Raw genomic sequence first — 23045 nt, 5'->3', positions numbered from 1 at the left:
TCCTCACGCAGAAGTTCATCTGACTGTACTTTAAGCCAGAGGTGTCGGACTCACAAGCTACAGTCCAATTCCCAGAGTCCTGCCAGGACCAGATTAAAATGTAATTAGGAAATGTTTAACAAGATGAAGAAAAACACAGCACAGAGTGCTAACTTGTGGTTTTCTAAGTCAAGCTGCAGGTCTCCATTGCTATTTGGGTCTGTTACTACTGCCTGAAGCCGCGGTCTAGACCCAAAGCCCACCCTTAGGCACCGTCTTCTTAGCCATTTGTTCATCCCCAAACAAGCTCTTCTTCTCCGTGCCCGTTTGCTTGTAATGGGTGGCAAGCAGGCAAAGTCCACTTGTCCGAGCAGTCATCTTGGCTAAGCCTTTCTGGGTCCTTCCTGGCAGTACCATCTGTGCCTATGAGAGCTACCAGAAGTACGGAGAAGTTGTCTGTTTTCAAAAGTCTTTGGCAGGTTCTCTGGGCTGTCTTGGATCCAGGTTGCAAAAAGACACTTAATTCTTTATTATCATTAGGTCAACAAAGAGCTGCCTCAGGACCAAAGGAGCCTCCAACAGCCTGTCTCCTTGTCCACTGACCTTTAACGATGATCTTGCAATGCTGGGGACTATCTAAAATTAAATCTTATTCAGAGACGAGCAAACGGGAGACTTTCTAAAAGGTTTCTATAAAATACGGAAGGGCAATAAGCATAGTAAAACGGCCCTTCTGCTTTGTGAAAACTATTCATCTTATAATTTTTCAAAGAAATGCAATTTTAGTGTCAAATGATGAAAGAAATGATGACTGATAACCAATGATTTAGGGAGATCCAGTTCCTTCTTTTTCTAAAGTCCTGATTTTTAAAAAGTTCAGTCCCTTGAAGAACATTGCGGAGAATGAGATTGGACTTTCTAGTCCAGTCTCCACCCACATGGAGTAGTCTTTGTGTTCCGCTCAGACTTGGGTGGGGCACACATTCTTTAAATAGACTGCCCAAGGCTGGGACATTCTGGGCAGAGACAGAAGGTCTCTCTGTCCAAGGGTGCCAGGAAGTCACTCTCACCCCCTCATTGTAATATTCTTTCTCTCATTAACTGTTAAAAATCAGAGGTGACTGCCACTCCTCCTCCTAAAGAACACATAAGCCCTGAGCCCAGCAGACATGTTTAACATGGTCTTTGGTCTAAGAGAGACAGCCAAATAACCCTCCTTTTATTAATAAATGTGCTGGCCTCATTAATAAAATTATTTAATTACCCAGAAATTATGTCTCTCAGACCTTTTTTAATGGTCACAATATATTTAGTGCTTTGACCTACATTAACAAAGTAACAATGTAATGGAAAAAAGAGGTATTGTTTTAATAACTAGAAAAGAATTATTAGAAATTAGCAAATCAGAGGGAGGGAAAAAAATCTAAAAAGTGCACAGCAGAGAATAAAGAAAAGGAATAATAACTATATATTATATAATTATATAGCAAATAATAATTAATAATTTAAAAAAGAAAAAGGAATCATAGAAAGCAGGTGCTTTGAAAACAGACAAGTAACAGTTTCTCAAAAAAAGTAAACTGTGAATTGTAGGTTCTTTTAAGGAATCCTCTTTTTAGGTTGTGCTGTATACATGGAAACATCTTCTTTTGTCTTTATGTATTTAAGTATGAAATGAATAAAAAAAAAATTTAAAAAAAAAGAGAGAGAGAAGAAAAGAGGTGGAAAGAAGAAAACCCGAAGTGGTTTACTGTTCTTTGATTCCATGAAAGAAGGAATTAGAGCAAGAGAAAACATGGTGCTAAGAGACAGAGTGACGTATAATATTTACAGCACGATTTTATGAAATTAATCTCTCTAGCATTGCCTACTGCTATCTTTTTCAAATTTTATTTTTAAAATTTTCAGTTCTGAATTCTCTTCTTCCCTCCTGCACCTCTCTCATTGAGAAGGCAAACTTTTTATATGAATTATACATGTGAAATTGTGAAAAATATATTTCCATGACATCAAGTCATGTTGCAAAAAATGCAAGAAAAATAAGATTTTTAAAAATGAGCCAATCAAAACCCTAATCAAAAGCAGTGCTGCCTTATATACTTACAACTACACTGTTCCTAGGAAAAGGAGTAATTTTTAATGTTTCAAGATAGTTTCTTTTAAGTAAAAATCTTTAAATCTTCAGAATTATAAAATATTAGAATTTTGCGGGATCTCAAATGTCCTCCATTCCGACCTCCCACCCAAAGCAGCATTAAAAGAAATTTTGGTTTGGGCCTCACTCTGATCAATGAGGCAAACTCAGGAAAAGAAAGGCAAAAAGTATGTTGTTAACACACCAAGGAAGCAAGCAGCTGGAGTGCATCCAGACCTGATAGCCATTCATTGCTTTTATACACAGGAATAAATGACTTTCATACAAAGGGCATCCTCAGACCACCAATCTTTCACACACCACCCAAAGATCAAGCAAGGGTTAAACATGGAGTCTTCTTGGTCTAACTTTGCACAGCAGGAATTTAATGTTTTTTCAAAGAGCTAAGATCAGCACCTATTAATTTGAAAATAGAGACTATGGTATCAGCCCAGGCATATAATATAAATAATCTCTTAAAGATAAAAGGAGGAAGGAGAGGAGGAGAAAGTCTATGGCTAAATGTCTACAGGATGTAAGACAGGAAGCATTTCAAATTTCAGATATATCCAACCCCAGCATCTCTCCTGTGCTTTATTCAAGCACCATCAATCAGACATTTCAAATTGTATGTCCCCAAGGACATCTCAAACTCAACATGTCCATGCCCCCTTCCAGATTTCCCTGTTTTCTGTCAAAGGCACCACATCCTTCCAATCTACCATAATCTTAACATCACCTGGCCTCCTCACAACACAGTCAAGGAGCTGCCAAAGCTTGCCCTTTCTCCCTCCATGTCTCTCCAGCACGCTAACTCTGCTCACATCTGGCTAGCATCTTACTGCAGGCCCTCGCCACCTCTCACCTAGATTTCTGGAGCCTCCTAACTGGTGTCCCTGCTTCAAATCTATCCTGCATGCTGTTGCCAAAGCAACTTTCTTTAAGCACAGATCTGAACATCTGATACCTCGAACTCCTGTTTCACTTCATAGCACAAGTTGGCCTCCTTTTTCTTATTTGAGACGGTACTTTAGGAGGGGAAAAGGGAAAGATACTTGAGATAACTATCTGATGTGAGAAATAGAAAATATAAAAACTCACTTAAAAGAAAGATTCCCCTAAACGGGAGGCTTTCAGGAGGTCTAAACCCTATTTTGGAGAACAAAAGCCCACTTTGAAATTATCAGTTGCTTCTATGATGTGCTCTATGATTCTACCCACCCATTCTTTAGGATTGTTTCTAATTAATGTTTTTTTTTATATTTCAAAGGTCCTTTATTGAATACAATTTTTTTATCCCATTATGGTTGGCCAAACATGCATTTAATTTTTCTGCATTTGTTTGAGGTTTTTATGCTCAAATAGACGGTCAGGTTTTGTAAAGATGCCATGCACAGCTGACAAACAGGTATACTCCTTCTGTACTCATTTAATCTTCAAACATCTATCGTATCTAACTTTTCTAAAATTCTGTTCAGATCCTTCATTTTTTGAATTTTTTGGTTAGAATTATCTATGTATGAGAGTGGCAAATTGAGGCCCCCCACTATCATAGTTTTATTGTTGATTTTTCCCTGTAACTCATTTAATTTTGCCTTTATGTTACTTGGTGTATATATGTTTAGTATTGATTGTGCTTGTCCTTTGTTCTTGAGGAGGACCACGGCATCAGGGAAATGATGCCATGACTTGCAGTTGACTTGGATTTGAGTGAGGGAGGGCTGTGCAAGGTCACCAGCCTCACTTTCTCCTCCAGAGCCAGCTGGATCCAGTGGCCAGATATTCATCAGATTGACTGGAGATGACCCAGGATACAATGGGAAACGTTGGCCCTTTTAGGCTAAAGCCTTTTCACTACTCACTTAAGAACACTTTGGAACAGCAACCCAGAGGATCTCCCCTTCCCAGCTTGATTTTTTTAATTTAATTTTATTTCTAATTAAAGGGGCCATCCCTTGATTCACTTCTTAAAGAGGCCTATTCGCTTAATGGGCTTTAGTATTGATATTAATTCACTGATTATAGTGTCATTAAGCAAAATGTAGTTTCCTTGTCTCTTTTAATTAGGTCCATTTTTGGTGTTGCTTTGTCTAAGACTGTGATTGCTCTCCTTGTCTTTTTTTTTTTTTAAACTTTAGCTGGAGTATAACTCTGTGGATTCAGTTCTAGTCTCTTATTTTAACCCTGTGTAGTATCTTTTGATTTTAATTATGTTTTTTATAAACAACATATTGTTGGATTCTGATTTCTGATGCAGTCTGCCATGCTCTTCTGTTTGATGGGTGACTGCATTCTGTTCCCAGTTAAGATCCCTAATTAAGTATCTCCCTCCATCCTTTGTTCCTGATTCCTCTGTAAGAGTTTGCTTTGCTGCTGAGGAATACCTCCCTCAGTCTACCCTCCCTCTTATTTCACCTCAATGATTCTAAGAGATCTGGGCAGCTTTCTTTTATGATTTCTTGAAATATGATGTCTAGCTCTTTTTCTGATCAGGACGTTCAGGGCATCCAATGATTTTATTTTTGAGGGTGAATTTGAACTCATGTCCTGCTGACTCCAGGGCTGGTGCCACCCACCGGCCCCTCATCCATCATCATTCTTAAATCATCTCTCTTCTCAGCCTGTTTTCCAGGTCAGTGGTTTTACTATGGGCTTTCTCATCTTCTATTTTTTTTTTTCAGTCTTTTGACTTTGTTTTAATATTTCTTTTTTTTTTTTTTAAGCAATCGGGGTTAAGTAACTTGCTCAAGGTTACACGGCCAGTTATTTCTGGGTGTGGTGCTGAGTATGTGAGCCTGGGATTTGATCTCCAGGTCATCCCGACACTGGAGCCGGTGCTCTTACTCGTTGTGCTACCTGGCCACCCCTGTTTTAATATTTCTTAATGTGTGATGGAGTCATTAGCTTTTATTTGAACAATTCTAATCTTGAGTAAGGTTTCATACTTTAGCTTCAAGTTAATTTTCTTTTCATATCTTTCTTCCATAGTTTTCATTTCTTTTCCCATTTTTTTCCTCTACTGCTCTCAACTGATTTTTAAAATTATTTTTATTTCTTTTTTCCTTTTTAACTCTTGCTTTTGAAATTATCAAAATTGGTTCTGTACCATTTTTTATTTGATCTTATTTGTAATTAATTGATTTTGTCCTATAACTGCCTAAGTTGTGGTTCTTTGTCTCTAAACTTAGTGTTGAAATGCAGCTGGTTTGTAATGTGTTAAATTCAGAAATCCTGTTCTCTTTGTAATCATACTTCCATTGTTGCCTCAAAGAATTCTGCTAACCTTGGTGGATGTGGCTTGCTATACGTCTATTATCTTTACAGGTCTTTATATCCACCAAGCTATCCTTCAGGAGTGTCTGGCTCACTATCCAAAGAAGACTGGGCCACTGTCTTGCAAGAAGAGTAAAACAAGGAACACTTCTTAGTTCCGGGGGAAAAGGGGAGGGTCATGGGAAGCCCCTCATTACTGACTTCCAATCAATCATATTGCTCCCTGTTCCTCAGTCTTCAGTCCCATGATGAGGTCACCCACGCTGCTGCTCTTTGTTCTATACTTCCCAAAACTTACAAAAGAGAACTGTCCTGATCTTTGAGGTCTTAACTTACTGAGGAGGCGGAGATCCTGTTTACTGGTCAATTTAGACTTCACTAATAAATAGATCGTGTTCAGAACTCTGCACTTCAGATGGCCTTATTTTAACTGTTACACTTCACTCCAGGAATCCTGCTTGGACTTGTGTCACACATGCATTTCTCTTTGAGGCTTTGCTAGTAAATGTTTTTGAGGATCTTTGTCTTGAGCCTCCCTGTTCCCATGACATCTCTTTTTGGTGGGATTCTTTTTTTTTGTTGTTTTTTTGCTCATTCTTCTAGCCCACTGTATCAGCAATGCCATATTCACAATGCCTATGGAGATTACAAATATGCTGATATAATTATCCATTACAAAATACGTCATGCATTACATTACACCCACTTGTTGACTCTGGACATGATATTTATGCTGAACTCTGAGTACTTCCAGCAGGAATGTCTGGCCTGAATTTCTGTCTTCTTACATACTTCTGCTGCTTTCACAGCTTTGGCCTGGGGTCTGTAAGTTTTCAATGTTCTCAAAGTGATGTGATCTGGGAGTTCCAACAGACAGAAGATGGACTCGGCCACTATTAGCCCACTGAGAAGCTCTACAGATTCAGAACAATTCCCATTTGGTCTGGGAACCCTGCCCTGCTTCCCCAGGCTGGAGACTAGAACTAAGTCCTTGATCTGCTCCCCAGATAAATCAGACAACTGCTCAATGAACAGGTGGGCCTACTAGAAAACAGTGCTTTCCACGAGCCCTCACTCACCCAGAACTGTGCAGATGGCACCAGAGACACCAGATGGCACCAGTTCCTGTGCCCTGTGCTAGCTGAGGGATCCCCTGGGATCTCTTCCAGCCCTGGAGCCCTGTCTTATGTGGCATGTACCTGGCCAGACCCCATCCCCAGATGTCCACATACTTCTCTGAGTCCCTAAGTCTCCATGGATTGGAAAAATACCTCACTATGACTTTTTCTTAGATTTCCTGATAAAAATTCATTGTAGATCTTTGTGGAAGAGGCTTGGTAGAGACAGTGAGCTATGTTACTTCCTGCTATTCCACCATATTGTTGTTGAGTCATTTTTCAGTCACTTCTGACTCTTGAGCCCACTTGGGGTTTTCTTGGCAAAGATGCTACAGTAATTTGTCATTTCCCTCTCCAGTTCATTTTTTCAGACAGGAAAACGGAGGCAAACAGTGTTAAGTGACTTGCCCTTCCTGACTCCAGGCCTGGGCCACTGAGCTGCCCATCTTGACGACCTCTCAGGGATCTCTTAACTGACAAGTCCAACGGCCTGCTCTCAATCGTCATCCGAGACTTCTCAACCATCTTTGTCTACTCCACACTCCTCTCTCTATGCCTCTCCTGCTTCTTGTCCTGTCTGACTGCCCCTTCATCTCTTTTTCTTATTTTTCATCTAAGTCATACCCATTGACCACAAGGACTCTCTCCTGGGACCCCTTTTCCTTCTCCTCCTAGACTGTCTTAGTGGGTGGTCTCATCAGCTCCCGGGAGTTCTTCTACCATCTCTAGGTAAATCGTTCTAGGGTCTCTCTATCCAGCCCTAACCATTTTCTTGACCTCCAGGCTTCATCGAGAACCACCCTGGGACATCTCAAACACAGACGTCTTAAGCTGAAACTTATCTGAAACTGAAGTCTGTCTTTCCTCAAAAAACATTCTCTCCTTCTGAACTTCCCTATTCCTATCTATCTAGGAAACCACCCCCCCACCCCACCCCACCTAGGCTCCCAGAGGAGGTGCCGTCTTCAGGTCCTCTCTCTCACTCAGCCCCCATGTCTGATGTCAACAAGGCCACTTGATGCTGTCCCACACTTCTGCTATCTGTCCCCTTCTCTCCTCTTAACACAGCCACCATTCCTTGAGGTGCAGGCCTTCAATAGTGGAAAAGCATTCTGGTTGGTCTCTCTGACTCATTGTTCCTCCCTCTGGGCCACCTTGTACCCAGCTGCCAAAGTGACTTTGCTAAGGTGTGGGGAGGGCCAAGTCACCTCCCAGTTGGAGAAACTGCCACTGCTCCCTATTGCCTCCCAGACCCAGTGTAAAATCTTGTCAGGCATTTAAAGCCCTTTATTCTTCCTGCATTCTCCTCACTCTCCTGCCCTCTGTGGACTCTCTAGCAGAGGCATCAAATCCATGGCCTGGGGGTCACATAGGGCCCACCACACTCAGGAGTACAGGCTGAACCAGAGTAAAACATAGTTCTATCTGATCAGCATGCATTGATACAGTAATAAAAGGCAACAGATAAACATGTGGTTTTCTAAGTCACAATGTGGTCCAGAGAGATCCTTAGGTCTGGTTTACTGGCTCTCATTTTCTAATGGAAATGCTCTCGAGCCTAGTGACCCAGCTTTCTGGCTGTTGTGCATGCTGGACCCCCCAACTCTTGGCCCTGCGCCTCTTCCTTGGCTGACACCCCAGGCCTGGAATGCCCTCCCTCCTCGCCTCCATGGCCTCCTTCAAGTCTCAGGTCAAGTCCCCTCTTCTTCAATCCCCCAAATCCTAGTGCCTTCCCCAAGATTGCTTCCAGCTTACCCTGTCTTTATCTTGTATACACACAGCTGTTTGTAGGCCACCTCTCCCATTAGAATGGGAGCTCCTTAAGGCAGGCACTGTTTCTGCCTTTCTAGTATTCTCAATGTTTAGTACAGTTTCCAGAACACAGCAGGCACCTAATAATGGTGGGTCAATCCCTCAACATTAATTAAGCACTTACTCTGTGCTAGGTGCTATGGTAAGCCCTGCGAACACAATAAGAGGCCCAGACAGTCCGTGCCAATCAGCAGATGTGCACAGATCCTCTTTCACAGGACAATGAGCCCAGTTCCACACTGAAGTCCAGCTCCTTTTGGTCCCAACAAAATACCTGAACACACACACGCAGCTTCTAAAGCCTCCAGAATGCCTGAACTGAGTTCTTTTCCTAGCCCAGTTTCTGGCTAGGCTTTGGACAGCCAGTCTGGGGAGAGAGGAAGAGAGCAGGACTGGGATCCAGACAGGTTTTTGGAGGAGCTCTAGAAGCAGACAAAGAAGGAGGAAGGGAAAAGACCCCCGCATATTTGGGACCAGGAGAAGCAATGGCCAGATGGGCAGATGGGGAGGGGTGGGGTGCTTGCTATTATGGGCCAGTGTCCCAGGAGAGCTAAGAGGGGCTGGAGAGCCTGCCTCCAGCCCTGCCTCACTTCCCATTAACTGGGGGTTAGTTTTTAATTTTGACAAAGCCTACATTGGATGGATTTAATGTTATCTCCTTGGCCCTGTCCCTTTTTTCAGCATGAGGGCACACATGCACTCTGGAAGTCACCCACTAGTGACCCAGTCTAGCTACAGGTTGGGAAATCGAGCCACGGAGTTGTATAAGCTTCCTTCCAAGAACAACATTCCTATGGACCCAGGCAGCTTTCCATACATCTGCCTCAGGACACAAACCTGATTAATAGTAACCAAGGGTTAGAGTAATATGTTTTCTTTTTTTTTCCAAAATTTAACAAACACCAATATTTCAATATACAAAGATCATAAAAAAGGAGTTATTCCATAACTGAATTCTCTCTCTCAAATATATTGCTTTTTTAAAATAATGAATAAAAACATGTAATAGTTAGAAAATTAAAAGAATAAGTGAAACTGAAAGTTTCTAATTAGCAAGTGTACAATTTCCCAAAGAAATCCAAAGAGATAATTACCTGTTAGTGACTTTTTACTGTTACAGAGTCTGGTAAAGCCATTCTTCCTGCTCAGGTGCCGGAAAACCCTGGGAAAGAGTCTGCTCAGTTCTAAGTGATTTTCTTCAAATGGAATCTCCACATTTCCTAAAAAGGATAATCCCCTTGGTGCATATATACAACCATCTTCCAGGAAAATCTTCAAGGACATCTTAAGAACTGAAGTAGATCACCTACTTTTCACCCCTAAGAAATCAACTAGAAAAAGAAAAGAAAAATTCATTCAAATCTATTCATTATCATCATCAAAAAGTCTTTATCAAGTGCCTGACTGTCAATAGCTGTATATTAAGCACTGCACAAGAATAACCAGGCATAAAGAATCATGATTCGTTACCACCTTTTCTCCAATAACCTTGATTTCACTGGCAGTGGAAACCCCCAGTGGGAAGACTCCCTCCCTCTACTAGAGCAGGTCGGCAACTGCTCTGGCACTGAGTATCTTCGAAAGCTGCCCAAACACTGAGTTTCAATGATTAGTCCAGGGATGCTCAGTGGTCAGCTCTCTCTCTCTACCCCCCGGAAGCTTATGATAGAAAAATTATAGATTTAAAGTAGATATGCAGTGTTTTATTAGCTCTTTGGGACAAGCTATAACTTTGATACAATTTTATTTTGTGATAATAAAGACCATGGGCATGGGTAGTCCAAACACTGGGCTGCCTGAGAACGTCTGACCTTGACCACATGAAACCCAACTCAGTTTCCCCGTGTTTAATGGGTTCTTTGTCAGCTGAATGCTGGATTGCCTGCCAAACATCTCATTGCTTTTGTTTGCAGTGGTTTTAATTCTGTGGTTTTTAAGAACACAGATTACCCCCAGAAAAATATATAAAAGTTGTAGCTCTCTTAAAGTCATCTTCAATGACTGTTAAGAGATATTGCAGGGGCGGCTAGGTGGCGCAGTGAGTAAAGCGCCAGCCCCAAAGTCAGGAGGACCCGAGTTCAGTTTCAGCCTCGGACACAACACCCACACAAACACGCAAAAAAACTAAAACTAGCCATGTAACCTTGGGCAAGATACTTAACCCCAAATGCCCTCCAAAAGGCAAAAAAAAAAAAAAGAGAGAGAGAGAGAGAGCGATATTGCAGTGGCTATTGGTATGGGGAGGTCATTAAAGCCCAGAATGAAACAAAATCAGCCCAAAGGAAAGTGCAGTTGAAAATTAAAAACATCAAGAATTCACAATCCATTCCCTAACAACCTAATTAATCCTCATAAAATAAACACAGACATTCAGAAGGACCTGAAAGTTAGACGGTTTGTTACTGGATTTTCTATAGTATGGAATATGCTTCCTAAAGTTGGAAAAACAGAGAAAAGACCAGAAATAAATTAGCTGTTACTAATGGGGAGAAAAAATACTTGTCAGAAAAAGAAAAATGCAAAAACAAGAGTCCTAAAGATTGAGAAAGGGTAGTTGTTACTGATGAAACTCACTTTTTCATTCAAGACTAAACCAGGGGCAGCTAGGTGGCACAGTGGATATAGGACAGGCCCTGGAGTCAGGAGGACCTGAGTTCAAATCCGTCTGAGACATGTCACACTCTGTGTGACCATGGGTAAGTCACAACCCCAATTGCCTTGCAAAAAAAAACACAAAACCCAAAACAACAACAAAAGACTAAGCCAAAACCATGGTCAGAAAAAGTTCATGTAAATCTAGAATATTTGGGTGTCTGTATCAGACTATAAATCATTCACCCAAAAATGCTTAGGGATTTTTTTTTTCTTTCCAGCAGGCCTAAAAGTCTTGTTCCCAATTAAGAACAATGAACTCTGAGAAATATATTGATATTCTGAGAAAGTGAATTATTTTAAAATCACATAGAGTTCTAAATGGTGAGGGAATACTACAGTATTTCACATATATATCACAAAAGGTCATGAAAGTTATTCAGGAAACATCACTATGTCATAGGGAATTACAGAATGGGCAATCTCAGAGAAAGCAAGGAAGAGCAATATGAACTGATGCAGAGGGGAGTGGAGGCCCCAAACAATATACATGCTGACAACGGCATCATAAAGAAAAGCCACAGGGGCGGCCAGGTGGCTCAGCGAGTAAGAGCACCGGCTCCACTGTTGGGACAACCTGGAGATCGAATCCGGGCTCAGACACTCAGCACCACACCCAGAAATAACTGGCCGTGTAACCTTGAGCAAGTTACTTAACCCCGATTGCTTAAAAATTAAAAAAAAAAATAAAAAATAAAGAAAAGCCACTTCAGAGAGCTTCAGAGTCAGACAGAAGGGGAAGGGAGCCGAGGGACACACACTTCACAGCAAGGCCAGGGAAGGAATGGGCTTCATGGACTATAGATATAAAATATTTTTGTTTATTTATTTATTTGTGATAGGGGTTTTCTTCTTTTTTTCTTTTTCAACTGGGGAAAGAGTAGTGAGAAAACAGATACTTATTGGAGGCTCTCTTTTAAAGTTAGAAAAAAAATATCCCAGAGATGGAGATAAACATGCTTCATTGGACTGGGAACTCATCTGATTTAAACCTCACTGAAAATCTATGGACTAGGAATAAATGGAACTCTTCTTAAAATGATAAGTAGTATTGATCTAAAACCAAGACCCAGCACTATCTGTAATGGGGACAAACCTGATTTAGGATGAACAAGGATGTCTATTATCATTATTACTATTCAATATTATATTAGAAAGACTAACTATAGCAAGACAAGAAAAAGAAATGGAAGGAATAGTAATAAGCAATGAAGAAACAAAACTATCACTCTTTGCAGATGATGATGATATATGCAGAGAACCCTAGATAAGCAGCTAAAAAACTAGTTGAAACAATGAACAACGTTAGCAGTTTCGGAATATAAAATAAACCCACATAATATCATCAGCATTCCTATATGGTATCAACAAAAGCCAGCAGAAAGAGATAGAGAAATTTCATCTAAAATAGATGCACACAGTATAAAATGCAGGAAGTCTACCTACCAAGACAAACCTAGGAACGATATGAATGCAATTACAAAAACACTTTTCATACATATACAGATCTAAACAACTATTAATTGAAATATTAATTGAATTAATTAAAAGATATTAATTGATTATGGGTAGATGAAATAATATAATAAAAATTACAATTCTACCTAAATTAATGTACTTGTTCAGTGCCATACCAATCAAATTACCAAAGAATTATTTTATAGGGCTAGAAAAAATATAACAACACTCATCTGGAGGAACAGAAAGTCAGGAATACCAAGGCAATCAATGAAAAGTGAAGGAAGGCAGTCTAGCAGCAACAGATGTCAAACTATACTACATAGCAGTAATCATCAAAAAACCCAGTACTGGATAAAAAAAAAGATTAATCTATAGAACAGATCAGGCGCACAATATACAGAAGTGACCACAGGAACCCAGTGGGATAAACCCTAAGATACAAACTTTTGGGGTAAGAACTCACTACTCAATGAAAACTGGTGGGAAAACTGGAACACAATCTAGCAAAAACCAGGCATAGACCAACATCTTATACTGTACACCAAGATAAACTCAAAATGGGTACATGATTTAGACATAAAGAGTGATATCAAAAGCAAATTAGAGGAGCATGGAAATTTTTACTATCAGATCTATGGATAAGGGAAGAATTCATGACCAAATAGGAGATAGAAAGGATCACAGGAGGTAAAATAGATCATTTTAATTACATCAAATTTAAAAGTTTTTGCACAAGCAAAACCAATACAGCCAAAACTAGAAGTAAAGTAGGAAACTGGGGAAACTTCACAGCAAGTTTCTTTGATAAAGGCCTCATTTCTCAAATATATAGGGGAACTGAGCCAAACATAAAAACAAGAGCCATTCCCCATTGGATAAGTGGTCAAAGGATATAAAAAATCAGTTTTCAAAAGAAATCAAAGCTATTAACAGTCACATTAAAAAATGCTCTAAATCACTTATTACAGAAACGCAAATTAAAACAAGTCTGAGGTACCACCTCCCTCCTATATCAGATTGACTAACATGAAAGAAAAGGAAAATGACAAATGCGGGGGGGGGGGGGGGAGAGAATAGGAACACTATTATGCTACTGATAGAGTTATGAACTGATCCAATCATTCTGGAGAACAGTTTGGAATTATGGCCAAAGGGCTATAAAAGCATGCATAGCCTCTGACCCTGTTACTAAGTTGGTACCCCCTAAAGAGATCAAAGAAAGAGGAAAAGGACCTGTTCGAACAAAAATAGTTATAATTCTTTTTGTAGCTACAAAGAATTGGAAACTGAGGGGCTACGTATCAATTGGGGAATGGTTGAACAAGCTGTGATGTATGATTGTGATGGAATAGGATTGTTCTGTAAGAAATGACAAGCAGAATGGTTTCAGAAAAACCCGGAAGACTTAGATGGACTCATGCAAAGCGCAGTGAGGAGAACCAGAATACTGCATACAGCAACGGCCATATTGTATGGAAGGTCTACTGTGAAAGAAGACACAGCTCCTCTAATCAACACAATGATCCAAGACAATTCCAAAGGAATCATAATGAAAAATGCTGCCCTCTCTCAGAAAGAGCTGACGGACTCCGAGTGGAGACTGAAGCATATTGTTCTTTACTTTATTTTGGCTAATGCAAAAATATGTCTTACATGATTTCATAGGCATTTCTTCCCTTTTTAATGGCTGGGGGAGCCGCTAGAAAGAGGCTGAGAATTAGAAACTGAAAATAATTTTTTTAAGAAAATTAGTTAGGTATAATCAAGGATAAACTTCAAGAAATGGGTTGTTCGTCAAAGGTACAATGCGCTAAAAGTATGCCTTCATTATAAAGAATTACAGAATATGTTCAGACTTCCAGCCAAGACAGCTGTCTAAACAAGGCTAACTACCCAGCTTCCATATACCTACTCCAGGAAAAAACCTGAAATTTGCACCTGGAGGTGCAAATAAAATAAAAATAATCAAGAAATGCAGTAAGAAACTACAGCAACTTCTTCTATAACTGCATAATAAGTTGGCCAGAAGACCCAGGCAAAGCGGAAGAGGGTTACCATCAACACCAGCCCCAGCACAGGCTAATGAGCCTTCCTGCACAACTCTGAACAGTCAGAAAAACATTTGGCTTGCAAGGTTCTGTGTCTGGAGGCAGCCAAAGTATAGAGTCTGCCCCTCCTTTCCCCCAAAGATCCAAGGGTGTCAGAAAACTTTGGACCTTGGAAGCCCTGGGAGGAGTAGCCGCTGTAAAGCAGAGAGAGCAGCAGTGCCCAAACAGGGTTAGCAGAGGCCCAGGGGCTCCAGAGTCCCCAGCACTTTGTTCTGAGGGAAGGACAGAGGAAGGGAGGAAACAAGCATTTATTTCATACCTTCTATGTGCCAGGCCGGTGCTAAGCACTCTACAAATATCTCATTTGTTTTCCTCACAATAATACTGGGAAGTAGGTGCTATTATCATCCCTATCTTTGAGGCAGAAAGAGGTAAAGTGATTTTCTCAGGGTCACATTGCTAGGAAGCCACAGGCCATCCCAACTTTGTGTCTGGCACACTAAACACTGCACACCTGACTGTGCTCTGGGAGCCCAGGAGGTACAAGTCAGGGAAAGAATCCAAGGGTCCCAGAGCCAGACCAAGCAGGGCAGACATCCCATCCAAAGCCCAGCAGGAAAAGGGGCCTAGTTTAGGAACTATGAAGAAAGCACTAATGGTTAAAAAAAAAAGAGAGAGAGAGAGAATTGTTGTAGTTTTGGAGATCCTGAAAAAGAGGCGAGGAACACCTCAAAGAAAGTAAGCAAGACATAAGAAATGCTGTGAAAGCTGTAAAGGAGAGAACTAGGAGGGGAACAGAAAGCTCAAGAGAACAAGTGATGATGCTTACTAAAGCAACAGACTCCCTTAAAGCTAGACTGGACCAAAGAAATCAACCTCACTCCACGGGACAGCAAGAAATGTCAGAACAAAATGAAAAGATTTTTAAAATGCAAAGTAGAGAAAAAATAGCTGACTTGGAAAATATGGCAAGGAGAAATAATTTAAGAATTATTGGACTCCATGAAACATTATTTTTAAAAAAGCATAGGCATTATATTTTAAGAGATCACAAATGAAAAATGCCCAAATATAATAGAATCATAAGGCAAAGTGAAGATATAAAGAATCCACCAATCACTTCCTGAAACTCCAAAAAGAAAAATCACAGTAATGTCACAGAAAAATCAAGATCTCCTTTACAGAAAAAATAATATTTCAATCAACCAGAAAAGAATAGCTCAAGGACCAAGGAACTAGTCAAGGTCACATAATGTCTGACAGTTTCTGTGATAAATAAAAGAAGATCTTGAAATGTCACATTCCGAAGGGCACACTAAGACTAACTTCACCTACAAAGCTAGTATAATCATACAGGAGAGAAAGAAAATAAAACTTTGATGGAAAAGGGAACTTTCAAGCATGCCTGATAAAAAGGTCAGAGATAAGTAGGAATTCTGAAATACAAACACGAGAGTTAAGAGAAACTTGGAAAGGTCGATTCATTTGAGTTGTCAGAAGGGCCTGTATGATGCCATAGTGCTAACATTCTAACAGGGAGATAAACAAGTCTCCCTTCAGAATCCTAATATCTTCAAAGGGGCCCGAGGGGCTTACATCACTAGACAGGGAATATAAGCCAAAACAAAAACTACATGATCCTGAAAGCAAACAATGAGGATATAAAAGGGGAAAGGCGAAACCAACCATAATACATGAATGTCATGAAATATTATTGTGCTCTATGAAACAAGAAAAGAGACCACTTCAAAGAATCCTGGGTAGTGTGAACTGATGCAGACCCAAGTGAGGAATGAATCAAAGAATAAGGCATTTATTAAGCACTTACTGTGTACAAAGCCCTGTACTGAACACTAGGGACACAAAAAAGTCAGAGCTCCCATTCTAATGGGGGAGAAAACCCATGTGGAAGGTTTCAGCTGCACATCAGACAGAAAGGTCCCCTGATCCCTAGAAGGGACAGCAGGGAAGCAGATGGTAACAATGCCTCTTCTGTAATGTCATTCCTACTGACGGAATCACATCAGTTTCTTGATGTTAAAGCATCTGACAAGGCCAAGCACTTGGCTGGCTCTGGCACCAGCAGGACCCAGCTGCATCTCTCCAGGCCTGGCTTCCTAAGATGACGGCTGTGAACAGTGGGCTGGAAGCAATGCTATTCCCAGAGCACTTCAGTTCAGCACCCTGGCCTGTCCCCATTAGGGTCCAAGGGAAGATGAGGGCGGGGGTGGTGGTATTCTGATATTCCTGACACACACTCCATCAGAGGGTCCTGCAGCTTCAGTCTGGCTGGCTCGCCTCTGCCTCGTGGGCAGCAGGGGAGAATAAGGAGAGGGAACGCGCATAATGCAATGATCCTCCAGGGCTCCAGAGATCCTACCATGACCTGTTACTCCCTTCCTGACAGAGCGGTAATAGGGACAGACATCTTTGATCAAGGCCACCATACAGTCATCTTGCTTGAGATGCTCATCTGTTACAAAGGTTTGGGCTTTGGGTTTGGTTTTTTTTTTTCCTATCTCAATTTGTAATGAGAGGTAAAGATTGTGATAGCAATGCCAAAAAAAAAACATGCTATTAAAACATTTATTAGACGCATAGGAGAAAGAAGGAAGTACAGACAAATGGGGTAGATCTGAAAGCAACACTTTATTATTAGGCCTTCAGTAAAGTATGCATTTTGATACTTAATGCTTTCCATTCAAAGGCTAGTGAAGAACACATTTCAGGAATAAAGAATGAGGGTGGAAAAAGACTCATTGTCTATACAGGAGCCTCACAATGGGAAGGCCACTGGCTCCAGGAACATCACACAAAATCAAGCAGTCAGCCCAGAAACACTATTAAGCACCAACTGTGTGCCAGCCATGGGGGATACAAAAAGAGGCAGACAGTCCTTGCCTTCAGGGAACTCACCATCTAACAGGTGCGAACAGCCACATATGTACAAACCAGCTCCAGGATCAAAGGAAAGCACGGAACAGAGGGAAGGCCCTAGAACTCTGAGTAAGAAAGGTCCTCCAGACTCATCTCTAAAACATACAGAGAACTGAGTCAAATCTCTAAGAATACAAGTCATTCCCCAATTGATAAATGGTCATAGGATATGAACAGGCAGTTTTCAGAGGAAGAAATTAAAGATATTTATAAGCATATGAAAAAATACTCTAAATCACTACTGATTAGAGAAATGCAAATCAAAACAACTCTGAGGTACCACATCTCACCAGTCAGATTGGCTAAGATGACAAAACAGGATAATGACAAATGCTGGAGAGAATGTGGGCAAATTGGAACACTAATGCATTGCTGGTGGAGTTGTGAACTGATCCAACCATTCTGGAAAGCAATCTGGAATTATGCCCAAAGGGCTATCAATAATTTCATATCCTTTGACCCAGCAATACCATTTCTAGGATTATATCCCAAAGAGATCATAGAAGTGGGAGGAAGACCCATATGTACAAAAATATTTATAGCAGCTCTTTTTGTGGTGGCAAAGAATTGGAAATTAAGGGGGTACCCATCAATTGGGGAATGGCTGAACAAGTTGTGGTATATGCATGTTATGGAATACTATTGTGCTAAAAGAAATGAGGAGCAGATGGACTTCATATCTACCTGGAGAGGCTTATACAAACTGATGCTGAGTGAAAAGAGCAGAACCAGGAGAAATTTGTACACAATTATAGACACAACATGTGTGATGAGCAACTTTGATAGTCTGGACTCTTTTCAGCAATGCAGTGTTATAAGTCAACCCCAAAAGACTCATGATGGATGATAAACAGATTAGAAAGCCGGCAGCTAGAGCCAAGATGGCGGAGTAGAAGCAAGACCTTCCCGTGGCTCCGGCTTCCACCCTCCCCAATCCATGTAAAAAGGGGACTCTAAACACACTTTGGAGCTGCAGAACCCACATAATGACACAGAGGAGCTAACCTCCCGCCGAGGACAGCCCGGCAGGCCGGCAGGAATCGGCCAGAGCAGCGCTCTGGGAGCCGAGTCCAGCCCCACACCAAGGCTTTAGCCCCAGGGCGGGCCTGACCAGCCACCGGCCACAGGGACTCCAGAGCAGCAGCAGCTGGGGCCGTTTCCAGATTTATCAACACATAGACACAAAGGACAAAGTAAGAGGTTCGAGGTTGGGAAGGCGCGCGGCAGCGACGCGGGGGACGCAAGCCGTAAGGCCCGGCTGCGGCGGGTGCAGCCTGGGAAGGCCCGGCGCGGCGGCAGCGGATGCAGGCAGGGAAGGCCCTGTGCAGGAAGGCGTGGCGCGCCTGGCGGATGCAGGCCTGGAAGGAGCCTGATCAACTCGGAGGGCAAGTCTTCCCACCAACCACAAGGTCCACTACCAGGCCTATCATCAAAGGGCTGGGACTGGAAAGAGCAAGGTAAGAAGCAAATACTGGGGCCCCTATACTGGACAGCAAACACTCCTGGGGCTACCACTTCATAGCCCAGAAATCTTTTAAAAAAAAAAAAAAAGCCCCTTTCAGGACCTCCAAAGACAAGGATGACAGAGTGAACCCCACTTGCTCCAAACCCCCCCTCTAACCCTGAAGATATAGTAACTCTTGCCCCAGGGCAAAACCCTCTACAGTAAAGGCTTGGGATCCTAGAGGAAGGGCGTGGCTAGGACACTGCCTCAAAATGGGTAGAAAGCAGACTACAAAGACAAAGACTCTGGAGTCCTACAGTCCTCAGAGGGAGGAACCAACCTCAGAGGGAGACAATGTGGACTCCACACCCATAGCTGAGACTTCAACAGGGAATGGATCCCAAGCACAGAAGGCTCTCCTAGATGAGATCAAAAGGAACTTTGAAAGCAAAATGAGAGAGATAGAAGACAAAATGAATCATTCTCTCAAAACAAAAATAGCAGAATTCGAAAAACATTATAATGAGGAAAATATCTCTCTAAAAAGAAAAGTATATGATATGGAAAAGGAGCTTCAAAAATTAACCAAGGAAAATGATTTGCTAAAAACCAGAATTAAACAAATGGAAACAAATAACTCTATGAGGAACCAAGAATTAGCCAAGCAAAACAACAAAAATGAAAAATCAGAAAAAGAGGCAAAATACCTCAAAGAAAAAATAACTGACCTGGAAAACAGATCCAGGAGAGATAATCTGAGAATCATAGGCCTACCAGAAAATTATGATGAAAAAATGAGCCTGGACAACATTCTCCAAGAGCTCGTTAAGGAAAACTGCCCTGAGATACTAGAACCTGAGGGGAAAATAGAAATCGACAGAATCCACCAGACACCTGCTGTAAGAGATCCCAAACTGAAAAACCCTCGAAATGTTGTGGCCAAACTCCAGAACTACCAGATAAAAGAGAAAATACTTCAAGCGGCCAGAAAGAAACAATTCAAATATCGAGGGTCCACAGTGAGGATTGCACAGGATTTGTCAGCCTCTACACTGAAAGATCGGAGGCAGTGGAATACAATTTTCAGGAAGGCAAAACAGCTCGGATTACAACCAAGGATCACATACCCAGCGAGACTGAGCATATTCTTCCAGGCAAAGAGATGGTCATTCAATGATATAACAGAGTTCCAGACCTTCTTAATAAAAAAGCCAGAACTCAATGGAAAATTCAACCTCCAATTACGAGAAGCAACAGTGACTTAGAAAGGTAAACAAGGAGAACACACATCATTTTAGAGGGAAAGAGGGGAGGGAGAGGAGCTTCGCATGAGATCTATTCCTGTCATTCTTGATGCGAAGAAAAAATAGCATACCTCATTAAGTATAACAATATCCTACAGGTAGTAGGAGGGGGAAAGGGTTACAAAAGGGGGGTGGGAGTGGTTTGTAGGGAGGGAAGTAGTAAGAGGAAAAGGGGAGGAAAAGGGAGGGGGGCCAAAAAGGGAACACTGAGGGAGGTGGTGGTCAAAAGGAAAACTATTAAGGGGGGGAAGGGAGAAGGGAGGGAAAATACGAACATTAACAGGGGCAGGAATAGGATGAGGGGAAAGAAACAGATAACAATCATAACTGTAAATGTGAATGGAATGAACTCTCCTATAAAACAGAGACGGATAGCAGAATGGATTAGAAATCATAATCCTACAATATGCTGTTTACAAGAAACACATCTGAAACAGAGGGATACACACAAGGTAAAGCTAAAAGGTTGGAGTAAAATATATCATGCCTCAGCTAAAGTAAAAAAAGCAGGGGTAGCAATCCTTATCTCAGATAAAGCAAATGCAAAAATTGACCTAATTAAAAGAGATAAGGAAGGAAACTATATCCTGTTAAAAGGCACCATCGAGAATGAAGCAATATCACTACTTAACATATATGCACCAAGTGGTGTAGCTTCCAAATTCCTAGAGGTGAAGGTAAAGGAATTAGAGGAAGAAATAGATAGCAAAACTATACTAGTGGGAGACCTTAATCTCCCCCCATCTGAACTTGATAAATCCAACCTCAAAATAAACAAGAAAGAAGTTAAGGAGGTGAACAGGATTTTAGAGAGGATAGGTATGATAGATCTCTGGAGAAAACTGAATGGGGATAAAAAGGAATATACTTTCTTCTCAGCGGTTCATGGCACATATTCAAAAATTGACCATGTTCTAGGGCATAAAAACCTCACAATTCTATGCAGTAAGGCAGAAATATTAAACGCATCGTTCTCAGATCATGATGCAATAAAAATGATATGCAATAAAGGGCCAGGGAAAGACAGACTAAAAACTAACTGGAAATTAAACAATTTGATCCTAAAGAATGAGTGGGTCAAACAAGAAATTATAGAAACAATCAGTAATTTCATTCAAGAGAATGATAATAATGAGACAACATACCAAAATCTGTGGGATACATGAAAGGCAGTTCTTAGGGGAAGTTTTATATACCTGAGTGCATACGTGATTAAATTAGAGAAAAGGGAGCTCAACGAATTGGGCATGCAATTAAAAAACCTAGAAAAAGAACAAATTCAAAATCCCCAATTAAATACTAAACTAGAAATATTGAAGACTAAAGGAGAGATTAATAAAATCGAAATCAAGAAAACTATTGAACTAATAAATAAAACCAAGAGCTGGTTTTATGAAAAAAACAACAAAATTGATAGACCCTTAGTCAATATGATAAAAAAAAAAAAGAAAGAAGAAAACCAAATTATGAGTATCAAAAATGAAAAGGGTGAATCTACCTCCAATGAAGAGGAAATCAAAACAATAATTAGGAATTATTTTTCCCAATTGTATGCACATAAATTTGACAATCTTAGGGAAATGGATGAATATTTAGAAACATACAAGTTGCCCAGATTAACTGAAGAGGAAGTAAACTACTTAAATAATCCCATCTCAGAAAAAGAAATTGAACAAGCCATCAGTCACCTCCCTAGGAAAAAATCTCCAGGGCCAGATGGATTCACTAGTGAATTCTACCAAACATTTAAAGAACAATTGATTCCAATACTCTACAAATTATTTGGGAAAATTAGTGAAGAAGGAGTCCTACCAAATTCTTTTTATGACACAAATATGGTACTGATACCTAAATCAGGAAGAGATAAAACAGAGAAGAAAATTATAGACCAATCTCCCTCATGAATATAGATGCAAAAATTCTAAATAAAATACTAGCCAAAAGACTACAGCAACTTATCTCAAGAATAATACACTTTGATCAGGTAGGATTTATTCCAGGAATGCAAGGATGGTTTAATATTAGGAAAACCATCAGTATAATTGATCATATCAACAATAAAACTAGCAGAAACCACATGATCATCTCAATAGATGCAGAAAAGGCTTTTGACAAAATACAACATCCATTCCTATTAAAAACATTAGAAAGTATAGGAATAAATGGAGCCTTCCTTAAAATAATAGGTAGCATCTATTTAAAGCCATCAGCAAGTATTATATGTAATGGGGAGAAACTGGAAGCATTTTCCCATAAGATCAGGGGTGAAACAAGGGTGTCCACTATCACCCCTCTTATTCAATCTGGTACTAGAAATGTTAGCAGTAGCAATTAGAGAAGAAAAAGAAATCAAAGTAATCAAGTTAGGCAAAGAAGAGACCAAGCTATCACTCTTTGCAGATGATATGATGATATACTTAGAGAATCCTAGAGAATCAAGTAAAAAACTGCTTGAGACAATAAATAAATTTGGCAAAGTTGCAGGATATAAAATAAACCCACATAAATCCTCGGCATTCCTATATATTTCCAATGAAATTCAACAGCAAGAAGTAGAAAGAGAAATCCCATTTAAAGTTACTGTAGACATTATAAAATATTTGGGAATCTACCTGCCAAAACAAACCCAGGACCTGTATGATCATAACTACAAAACACTTTTCACACAAATAAAGTCAGATCTAACTAATTGGAAAAATATCAATTGCTCATGGCTGGGTCGAGCTAATATAATAAAAATGACAATTTTACCTAAATTAAATTATATATTTAGTGCCATACCAATTAATTTACCAAAAAACTACTTTATAGAGTTAGAAAAAATAGTAACAAAATTCATCTGGAAGAATAAACGGTCCAGAATATCAAGGGAATTAATGAAAA

General features: G+C 40.4%; 1 protein-coding gene across 7 annotated transcripts in view; it reads right to left on the bottom strand.

Annotated features, from left to right (window-relative positions):
- Positions 1–23045, bottom strand: part of PASK (PAS domain containing serine/threonine kinase) — a 64016-nt gene that overhangs the window by 36299 nt on the left and 4672 nt on the right. For 6 of the 7 annotated variants that reach the window (XR_011167432.1, XM_069083380.1, XM_069083379.1 and 3 more), the window contains one exon: positions 9411–9647. Coding sequence is in view for 6 of the 7 variants with exons in the window: in XM_069083380.1 (XP_068939481.1) it covers positions 9411–9600 (190 nt within the window). In the remaining variant the exon portion in view is untranslated. Of the gene's footprint in view, positions 1–9410; positions 13438–23045 lie in introns of those variants that run through there. The other variant, XM_069083381.1, reaches the window with a different exon arrangement.

Source organism: Petaurus breviceps, unplaced genomic scaffold (genome assembly GCF_028583685.1).
Source record: "Petaurus breviceps papuanus isolate PSGF00001 unplaced genomic scaffold, PetGlider_PUasm1.0 173, whole genome shotgun sequence".
In the NCBI taxonomy this organism is placed as follows: domain Eukaryota; kingdom Metazoa; phylum Chordata; class Mammalia; order Diprotodontia; family Petauridae; genus Petaurus; species Petaurus breviceps.
Note: the sequence above shows the minus strand (reverse complement) of the source record. Positions and strands in the feature narration are given on the sequence as shown.